At 45.0% G+C, this 9,903-nt stretch overlaps 1 protein-coding gene across 1 annotated transcript; it reads right to left on the bottom strand.

Moving 5' to 3' along the window:
• Window positions 1–6,128: 6,128 nt before the first annotated feature.
• LOC127492455 (vomeronasal type-1 receptor 90-like) lies at window positions 6,129–7,079 on the bottom strand. The gene has a single exon (XM_070067689.1). It carries the CDS (start codon window positions 7,077–7,079, stop codon window positions 6,129–6,131), a length of 951 nt encoding a protein of 316 aa, XP_069923790.1.
• Window positions 7,080–9,903: the final 2,824 nt, after the last annotated feature.

Genomic DNA, 9,903 nt, shown 5'->3' with positions numbered 1-9,903 from the left:
TGTGTGTGTGCGTGTGATCACATTTACATCAGCACCCACTTAAGAACAACACATTAGGTGCCACCTCTATGGTGTGGTAGGGTAAGCCTCTACCTGCAATGCCAGCGTCCCATATGGGTGCTGGGTTGAATCCAGGCTATTCTCAGCTCCCTGCTACTGGTCTGGGAAACCAGTGGAAGATAGCTCCAGTAGTTGACCTCCTGCAGCCATATGGGAGACGAGGAAGAAGCTTCTGGCTCTGGATCAGCTCAGCTCCAACTGTTGTAACCAATTGGGAAGTGAACCAGTGCATGAAAGACCTCTCTGTCTCTCCATCTCTCTCTCTCTCTCGCTCCCTCTAACTCTCTCTCCCCCCCTCCCCCTCTTCTCCCTCTGTCTCTCCCTCCCACTCTCTCCCTCTCTCTCCCTCCCTCTCTCTCCCTCCCTTTCTCTTTCTCTCTCCCCCTCACTCTCTCCCACCCTCCTTCTCTCTCTCCCTCCCTCCCTCTCTCTCTCACTCTCCCTCTCCCTCTGTCTCTCCCTACCTCTCTGTCTCCCTTTCTTTCTCCCTCTCTCTCTACCTCGCTCCCTCTCTCCCTCCCTTTCTCTCTTTCCATCGCCCCTTCTCCCTTTCTCTTTCTCCCTCTCTCTCTCCCTCTATATCTCTCTCTGTCCCTCTCCCTCTCTCCCTCTCTGTCTCCCCCTTTCCCTCCCCCCTCTCCTCTCTATCTCGCTCCTTCTCTCTCTCCCTCATGCCCTCTCTCCCCCCTCTCTGTCTCCCTCTCTCGTTGTTGCTCTTTCTCTCTCCCTCCCTCCCTCTCCCTCTCTGTCCCTCTTTCTCTCCCTCTCTCTCTCCCCCTCTCTCTTTCCCTCTCTCTCTTCCTCCCTCCCTCTCTCTCCCTCCCTCTTTCTCTCTCCCTCTTTCTCTGTCTCTACCTCTATCTCTCCCTCCCTCTGTGTCTCCCTTTCTCTAGTACTCTCTCTCCCTCTTTCCCTCTCTCTTTCCCTCTCTCCCTCTCCCACTTTGTCTATCTCTCCCCCCCTCTCTTTCTCTTTCCCTCTGTCTGTCTGTCTCTCCCTCTCTCTCCCACTCTGTCTCTGTCTCTCCCTCTCTCTCTCTCCCACCCTCCCTCCCTCTCTGTCTCTCCCTCCTTCTGTCTCTCCCTATCTCCCCCTCCCATTCCATCTCTCCCTCTCCCCCTCTCTCTCCCTCTCTTTCTCTCTCCCTCTCTCTGTCTCTCCCTCTCTATCTCTCTCCCTCTCTCTCCCTCCCTCTCTCTCCCTCTACCTCTATCTCTCCCTCTCTTTCACCCTCTCTCCCTCCCTCCCTCTCTCTCCCTCTACCTCTATCTCTCCCTCTCTTTCACCATCTCTCCTTCTCTCCCTCCCTCACCCTCTCCTTCTCCCTCTCTCCCTCTTTCTCCGAAATAAAGAAATCTTTTAAAAAAGAGCAAAACCAATTGGACTTACCCCTAATGGGAGAGTAAGGATTGTGCCACTGGATTCCAATTCAATCCCATCAAGGTAGCATGTACCAATGCCATCTCACTAGTCCAAGTGATCAGTTTCAGTTCATAATTGATCATAATGATAGGATTCAGAGTCAAAGGGATCACATAAACAAGACTAGTGTCTGCTAATACTAACTGATAGAATTAAAAAGGAGAGAACAATCCAGCATGGGAAGCGGGATACACAGCAGACTCATAGAATAGCAGATGTCCTATACAGCACTCTGGCCTCAGAATCGGCCCTTAAGGCATTTGGATCTGGCTAAAAAGCCCATGAGAGTATTTCAGGCATGGAAAGCCAAGACACTGTGGCAAAAAAAGAGCTAAATGAAAGGCTCTGTGAGTGAGATCCCAGGGGAAGGAACGGGCCATCAAAGAAGGAGGTACCTTTCTCTGAAGGGAGGAGAGAACTTCCACTTTGATTATGGCCTTGTCTAAATAAGATCGGAGTTGGTGAACTCAAGAGGCTTCCATAGCCTTGGCAGCTCATTGAAAGAGCCTTGGGTGATTACTAACATCATAAATTAGAGTGTCAATTGTTAAATCAACAACAGGAGCCACTGTGCACTTACTCTCCATGTATGATCTCCTTCCTTGATGTGTTGTACTGTGTGAATTAATGGCATAACTAGTACTCAAATAGTACTTTTTACTTTGTGTTTCTGTGTGGGTGCAAACTGTTGAAATCTTTACTTAGTATATATTAAATTGATCTTCTCTGTGTATAAAGGTAATTCCAAATGAATCTTGATGTGAATGGAATGGGAGAGGGAGTGGGAGATGGGATGGTTGTGGGTGGGTGGGAGATTATGGGGCAAAAAGCCACTGTAATTCAAAAGTTGTACTTTGGTATTTAAATTTATTAAATAAAAGTTTAAAATTACAAAAAATAGCAAAGCTTTATTATTATGCCAAGAGTCCTTCTATTCCCCCTTTCCATTTCTTTTAAACATGTGGAATAGAGTATATTGTAATGTATATGGTATGATTCAGTAAAGCACAATTTATAACTATACCAAGTTATATGATATGCACACTGCTTATGGGCCCTATATATATTAAGTATCAGAAATAATAGAATGCACGTGATATTTGTCTTTTGGGGTCTGACTTTTCTCTAAGCATCACTATGTCCAGTGGAATGCATTTTGTTGCAAATGTTAGTCTTCCATTCATTTTCCTAGCTGAATAATGTTCCATCTTGTGTGTGTGTGTGTGTGTGTGTGTGCAAGTAGCACATTTTCTTTATCCAGTCATTAGTTGACAGATATCTAGGCTGATTTCATACTTAGCTATTGTGAACTGAGCTGCTATAAACATGGGAGTGCCAAGCAATTTTTCATATGCTGACTTCTTTCTTTAAATATATTCCCAGGAGTGGGACAGCTGGGTCATATGGCAGATGTATGTTTAGTTTTCTGAGTAATCTTCATGGTGCCTCCCATAAATATTGTACCAGTTTGTAGCCTACAGATTATCAGGGTACCTTTTCCTCCCCATTCTCGCCAGCATTTGCATTTTTTTAGATGGTAGTCATTCTAACTGGAGTGATTTAATTTGCATTTCCTTCATGGCTCCTGATCCTGAGTATTTCTCATATATGTTTCCCATTTGCATTTCATCTTGTGAAAAAAGTGCCTATGGATATCCTTTGTGCCTGCTCCCTTTCTTCACTGGGTTGTTTTGTTGATTTTGATTTTCCTTCACTTCTTATGTATTCTGGATGTTAATCCAGCAAATGTTTTCTCTGTTCTGTCTGTTGCCTCTTTGTCAGTTGCTTCCTCTGCTGCGTGGAAGCCGATTCTTAGCTTCGGTAACCCTGTTTGTCTCTTTGTGTCCTCAGTGCTTGGCCTGCTGCTCATTAAACAAAGCTCGGCCCATGGCCATGTCTTGTAGTGTCCCCCTATATTTTCATCCAGCATTTTCAGGGTTTCCAGTCTTTTATTTGAACGTTGATCCATTGTGAGTTGATTTTCATGTAGGATGTGAGGTAGGAGTTTGTTTTAAACTTCTGTGTGGGGGCCCGGCACTGTAGTGCAGTAAGTTAACCGTCCACCATCGGTGCTGGCATCCATATGGGCACCGGATCTCGTACCAGTACTCCTCTTCCTATCTGGCTGTCTGCTATGGCCTGGGAAAACAGTGGAAGATGGCCCAGTGCTTGGGCCCCTGCATTCATGGAGGAGACATGGAGGAAGCTCCTGGCTTCCTTATCAGTGCAGCTCTGGCCATTGCAGCCATGTGGGGAGTGAAGCAGTGGAAGGAAGACCTTTCTGTCTCTCCCTCCCTTCCTGTCTGTAATGCTGCTTCTCAAATAAATAAAATCTTCAACAAAACGAACTTGTAGATGCAGAAATCCAATATTCCTAGCACTGTTCGTTTAGGGGACTGTCCTTTCTCCAGGTAATTTTTTTTTTTTTTGGTTCAAAGATTTATATATTTATTTGAAAGGCAGAGTTACAGAGGGGCAGAGAGAGAGAGAGGCCTTCCATCTGCTGGTTCACTCCCCAGAGGGCCAAAATGACTAGATCTGAGCCATCCAAAGCCAGGAGCTTCTTCCTGGTCTCCCACATGGGTAGAGGTGCCCGAGCACTTGGGCCATCTTCTGCTTTCCCAGGCCATTGTAGAAAGCTGGTTTGGAAGTGGAGCAGCCAGGACTTGAACTGGCACACATATGGGGTGCATATATGCTATGCTGGCACTGCAGGTGGCAGCTTTACCCATTATGCCACAGTGCTGGCCTCCAAGGAATGGTATTAGGTTATTCAGTTCAAAAATTAGTGGAAGTATCTATTCTGTTCTATTTGTCTACATGTCTATTTTTTTTTTACCAGTATCAGACTATTTTGACTATAATGGCCCTGTACTATGTCTTGAAATCTGCTATTGTGATGCCTCCAGCTGTTCTTATTGCTTAGGATTTTTTCAGCTGTTTGGGGTCTTTTGTGTTTTCATATGAATTTTAGAATTGTATTTTCTTATTCCATTTTTGGGAACTGCTAAGACATGCATATTTGATTTATGGTATCTCAGAGATGCCAAACACTGTTCTCAGTTCAGATAGTTTCTTCTGGTTTATTTTTGTCTGATATTTCAGAACACTGATCTAAATCCAGTATTCTTTCTTCCGTTGCACCAGGTCAGTTGTTAAGACTTTCCACTGTATTTTCTGTTTGAATTATTGGATACTTCACTTTTGTCATTATTTAATATCTGTATCCTTTTCAGACTTTCTTTAAATTTTAACCATTTGAGGTAAACAGATTCCATTTATACAGATACCTGAGCATAATGCTGCTTCCCACTCTACTCTCCCTCCCGCCATGCTCACACCCTCCCTTCTCCTTCCTTTCTTACTTTTCTTTGAATTTTTACAGTGACAGACTTTTGTTTTTTTTATTTTTTTATTTTTTATTTTTTATTTTTGACAGGCAGAGTGGACAGTGAGAGAGAGAGACAGAGAGAAAGGTCTTCCTTTGCCATTGGTTCACCCTCCAATGGCCCCCGCGGCCGACGCGCTGTGGCCGGCGCACAGCGCTGATCCAATGGCAGGAGCCAGGAGCCAGGTGCTTTTCCTGGTCTCCCATGGGGTGCAGGGCCCAAGCACTTGGGCCATCCTCCACTGCACTCCCTGGCCACAGCAGAGAGCTGGCCTGGAAGAGGGGCAACCGGGATGGAATCCGGAGCCCCGACCGGGACTAGAACCCGGTGTGCTGGCGCCGCTAGGCGGAGGATTAGCCTAGTGAGCCGCGGTGCCACTTTTGGTTTATTTGATGATCACCAGCTTACCCCTCTACTAAATAAAGAACCGAGGAAGTAGTAAGTACTAAAACCGCTGTTCCTCAAGGATATTGACAACAGCTATAACAATAATCCAATCTCAAAATGTCAATTTTGCTAATAGACTTTACATTTGTTCCATGCACAAACTAGTCAGGTGCACAGGAAGCAAGCTGTCACCCATGTTCCTCTATACTCGATGGCCTATACCCAGAACCCCACAGTCACAGGGTGTAGGGGTCCAGTCTCCACCATGAAGGTGCCCTGTCCCCAGCCTGGTGGCCTCCAGCAGTGGTGGAATTACCTGCTATTCCCCGAGTGTGGACTGAGCTCAGCTATAGCTCTACTTAAGCAGATAGTTTCTGTCAGTTTGCTGGGGGAGGGGAGAGGGTCCCCATGGCCTCCTTTCATAGGGCTAAGTAGTCACCCAGACTAAAATGGGCTCCCCAGGCCAGACCTGCATCCAGTGAGGAACTTGCATACCTTTCCCAAAGCTGCCAATGCAGGGACCAGGGAGGCTCCCCTCACCCTGCCCTGTGCAGACAGCAAGTCTCAGCCATGCGCCACTGGCAGATAGGCAGGAGTGGCGGGCAGCCATGTGTTTGCCACTCTCCTCACTGCTCCATGGATTCTCTGTTCTGTCCATTCTCCACTGCAAATGTTCCCAGTTAGTCCCCTGAGAATGCCGTCCTTTATTTCTGGAATTTTTCTGAGGATAAAGCCAACGTGGCTTCTCTCTATTCCACCATTTTGAATCTCCTTATTTTCATACATTTCACTGAACCCACAGAACAGATTCTATAGGAGATCATTAAGCACTTTCAAGTCAAAGTATTTGCTCATGAAGAGACATGTTGTTTATTCCTGAACAAGTAAAAGCTTACTTTCCTTCTCCCATATGGATTTGAAAAGCTGGATCATTTGATTTTCAGTACTGATGAGCACCAGAGGTCCAATGGTGGCATAGCCATTGCCAACCAACATCTGGAGGCAGAGGTGAACTGGATCAATTTTCCACCACATCCCTGAGAATGAGAACACGATGCAGTCCAACAAGTACAGGAGCACAAAGATGCTCATGAGCAGCAGAATGGTCTGGGTGGCCCTGTGCTCTGGGGAGGCTCTTGGAGAGAGACTGGTGCTGTGAAGGTGCTGGGACCGCCTCTTGTGCCTGCACAGGAGGGTCACCATGTACCCACTTGAGAGGGCCATGAGCCCTAGCAGGGGGACATCCCTGAAGATAGCAGTTACATAAAAAGTATACCTGGGTAAGTAGCTCAGGGGCCTAAGAGAGCAGCACTTAGTGACAAACAAAAGACTGTTGGATGTATGATTTGTGGTGGCAATAGTGGAGATTAAGAAATGAGCACTGATGGACAAATTGAAGACCCACAGGAAGAGAAACCCACACATAATGTGGTGTGATGCTGTGTGCTTGAACTTTGCTAAAAAGGAGCTCCTGGGGCTGAGGGTGATGGCTTGGAGGATGCTCAGCAGGCAGGTGGCACGCAGGGAGAGGCCCCGCATCACCTGGTGCAAGTAGATGATGACTTTACAAGTGAAGTTGTCCCATAACTCCTGAGTCGCATAGATGTCTGCAGCTATGACCCCTACAATGCTGAGCATCACCATGTGGATGAGGGCCAGGTGCCCAATGGTCATGTCAGTGGGCCTGGGCCTGTGCTTGAGAAAGAACCAGAGGATGTGGAAGTGAAGAAGGAAGGCATTGGCTGTGATCCCAATGCTGACTTCCAAGAAAAACGCATTTCTTATGGCAATAAAATGAAAAAGTATATTGTTTGTACTCATCTTTTTGTGGGAAGAATGGAAAAGCATTTAGAGAATGAGGAAAAAGTAAGAAAAGTTATCACAAATATAAATACCTTTATGATTCTCGACCACAGTACCCCCTTGTGGATCAGTGTGGATCAATCCCAGTGCACACTCTTAACCTGGATTACTGCAGCCTTCTCTCCCTCTCCTCGTAGCCGCTCTGTTTCCAGCTGCACACCTGCCAGTTGTGGTTAGATACTGCATCCCACTGCTCAGTTCCCACAGGACCTGACAGTGAAATTGTCATTATGTGAAAGGTGCTTGCAGAGTGTTACCTTCTTTTTACTTTTTCAATGTTGAGGGCAATGAGTTTCCCCTTGAATCTGCAAACCCTGATAAAATTCTGATTACATAATAAGAGTACTAGAATTTTTGGTGATTTCTAATGAGCACTTTAGGAAAGCAGAAATCCGACTGCACATGTAATAATAATCAATGATATATCCATGTGTCCACTTATTTTTATCTCACTGCTCTGATACTTAGTTTTATTTCCAAATAAACACTCTTAATCCATGAGAGACCAAAGGTTGGTTAGTATAGGTTCTGAATTTAAGTGGCTGATCTGAGTTTTGCTAAACGTGTGACCTTCAAGTGTCACTGAACACATGAGCCCAGGTCATCTCATCTGTAACTACAGTGAGCGTGTCAGTTACTAGAGATGCTGTGTGTGCAGGATATTAGGTAAATGTGTGAAAAAGCACTGTGCCTGGGGAACAGTGGTCTCTGTGGAAACTGCAGCCATGGCTGTCCCTGTGAGGTTTTCCTCATGAGCTCACCTTGAGAGAGTGCCATCCTCTCCTAACTTTCCAGCTCTGTCCCTGCCTAGAGGAGCAGGGGGCCGTGAGCACCACAGTAGCAGGGATTGAACACCCTCTGTTCCATGGTTCCTTCTCTCTGTGTTCCTGGCTGTGGAAACTGCAGTGACTATGTTCATAGTCTAAGCAGACAGATGATTGCTTTCTACAGAGATTTGATGGGACACTTGCTCTGCCTGCAACAAGAAGGTGGTTGTAGAAGGTGGTTCTAGAAGGTTCTGCACAGGGGCCTGAGCCTTCCTGTCTTCCACATGCCAGGGAGTATCTGGAACCCAAGTGTTGAGTGTATATTGGAGAACTTGGTCATGAGCTACTATGGATGACTCCCCTGTGCAGTGTTCCCATCCACTTTGCTTCCAATCACAGAAGTTTGAGGCATATCATAGTGTTTAAAAAGCCCAATATGTTTCACATCTGTATCATCTGAAAATCAGAATGGCAGGCTGAATTGCATCCACAGCAAGTTACAGTGTTGTAATCTACCATCTGTGTTGCTAAGGAGCAGCAGAAGGGTTTAAGTAAAATTGGTGTTTAGCATTTAAGAATTCCAGAGCACGTGGGAATTTGGTCTAAACCTTGGAGAATTTTTAGTTTTCTATGATGGAAACTGCATAGTAGCATGTAGAATATTTAACCATTTTTTCTCAAAGAAATGATCAAATAAATGACATGATCTTCTCCATACTTGTAGCAAGATAAGCTTTAATCCTATGATATACTCAGGGAAAAACAGGAAAATTGTATCTCGCTATTCTACTTTCTATGCGTGTTAAGGGTCCTGTGCTGCCATCAAATGAAGAGAACAGTCTTCCCAATCTTTCCTGTATTAACATGAAACTCCCCTGTGTAGTGTCTATCTGTTTCACCTGATAGGCAAAATCTGCTGACAGTGCTTTAAATAATAACCTTTACTAATTAAATAATATTTTAATGTGACACTTTAAAAGATTGCAATGAAATTAAAATTGTAAATTTCTCTTTTTGGTTATTTGAAGTATTTGAGGATTTCTGTTAATTGAAATGTATGAACATCAAAAAACAATTGAAACATGATTTTCTTGAAACATTGAATTCCTTGTCTATGGAAGGTTTTTAAACTTTGAATTGTAATGCTGGGGCCAGCGCCGTGGCTCACTAGGTTAATCCTCTGCCTGCAGCACTGGTATCCCATATGGGCTCCGGGTTCTAGTCCCAGTTGCTCCTCTTCTAGTCCAGCTCTCTGCTGTGGCCCAGGAGGGAAGTGAAGGATGGCCGAAGTGCATGGACCATTGCATCTGCATGGGAGACCAGGAGGAAGCACCTGGCTCCTAGCTTTGGATTGGCACAGTGCCATCTGTAGCAGCCATTTGGGGAGTGAAATAATGGAATGAAGACCTTTTTCTCTATCTTTCTCTCTCACTCTGTCAAATAAAAAAAATAAATAAATAAAAATACACTTTTCTTTTAATTCAAATATTATCTGAACTCTTTGAAGCTCCCTTTTGCAGGCTTTGCTTTGTTTCATATCTTAAATACAATTTAACCTCACAAGGACAAATCCATCATACTATAAAACTGATTTGCCAGCTTCTCTCATCATTGTTAATTCTGACTCAGGGGCTACATTTGTTCAGTGTTTCTCAGGAGTTTTCCTAAGAAATGGCAGGACCTACAATGCCACAGAGTTGGGGTCATATGAGGAAATCATTTTAGGTGACTCATTCTCCAAAACCTTTGGAAAATTTTTATTTTTCTTTTAGAGGAAAAGGAGCTGAAAAGCTTTTCCTCTTTTCTCAGAATTACAATAAAGTGAAAGGACAATTTTGGATGCATCCAGGGCCACCCACTGACAGTGTCTCCGTGAGGATGAGGAGGAGCGGCTGAAGACACAGTCATTCACCCAGCTGTCTCCACACTGTGCTGAGTGCACACTGAGAATATCCTGAGAAGATTTCCCCATCGTGTTGCACAGAGAACACTCCTGACCTGTGGAGGACTGTTGG

This window comes from Oryctolagus cuniculus, unplaced genomic scaffold (assembly GCF_964237555.1).
Source record: "Oryctolagus cuniculus unplaced genomic scaffold, mOryCun1.1 SCAFFOLD_85, whole genome shotgun sequence".
Classification (NCBI taxonomy): Eukaryota; Metazoa; Chordata; class Mammalia; order Lagomorpha; family Leporidae; genus Oryctolagus; species Oryctolagus cuniculus.
Note: the sequence above shows the minus strand (reverse complement) of the source record. Positions and strands in the feature narration are given on the sequence as shown.

What these genes read in the sequence shown, in the direction of transcription:
- LOC127492455 (XM_070067689.1), bottom strand. Translation starts at nt 7,079, where the DNA reads ATGAGTACAAACAATATACTTTTTCATTTTATTGCCATAAGAAATGCG.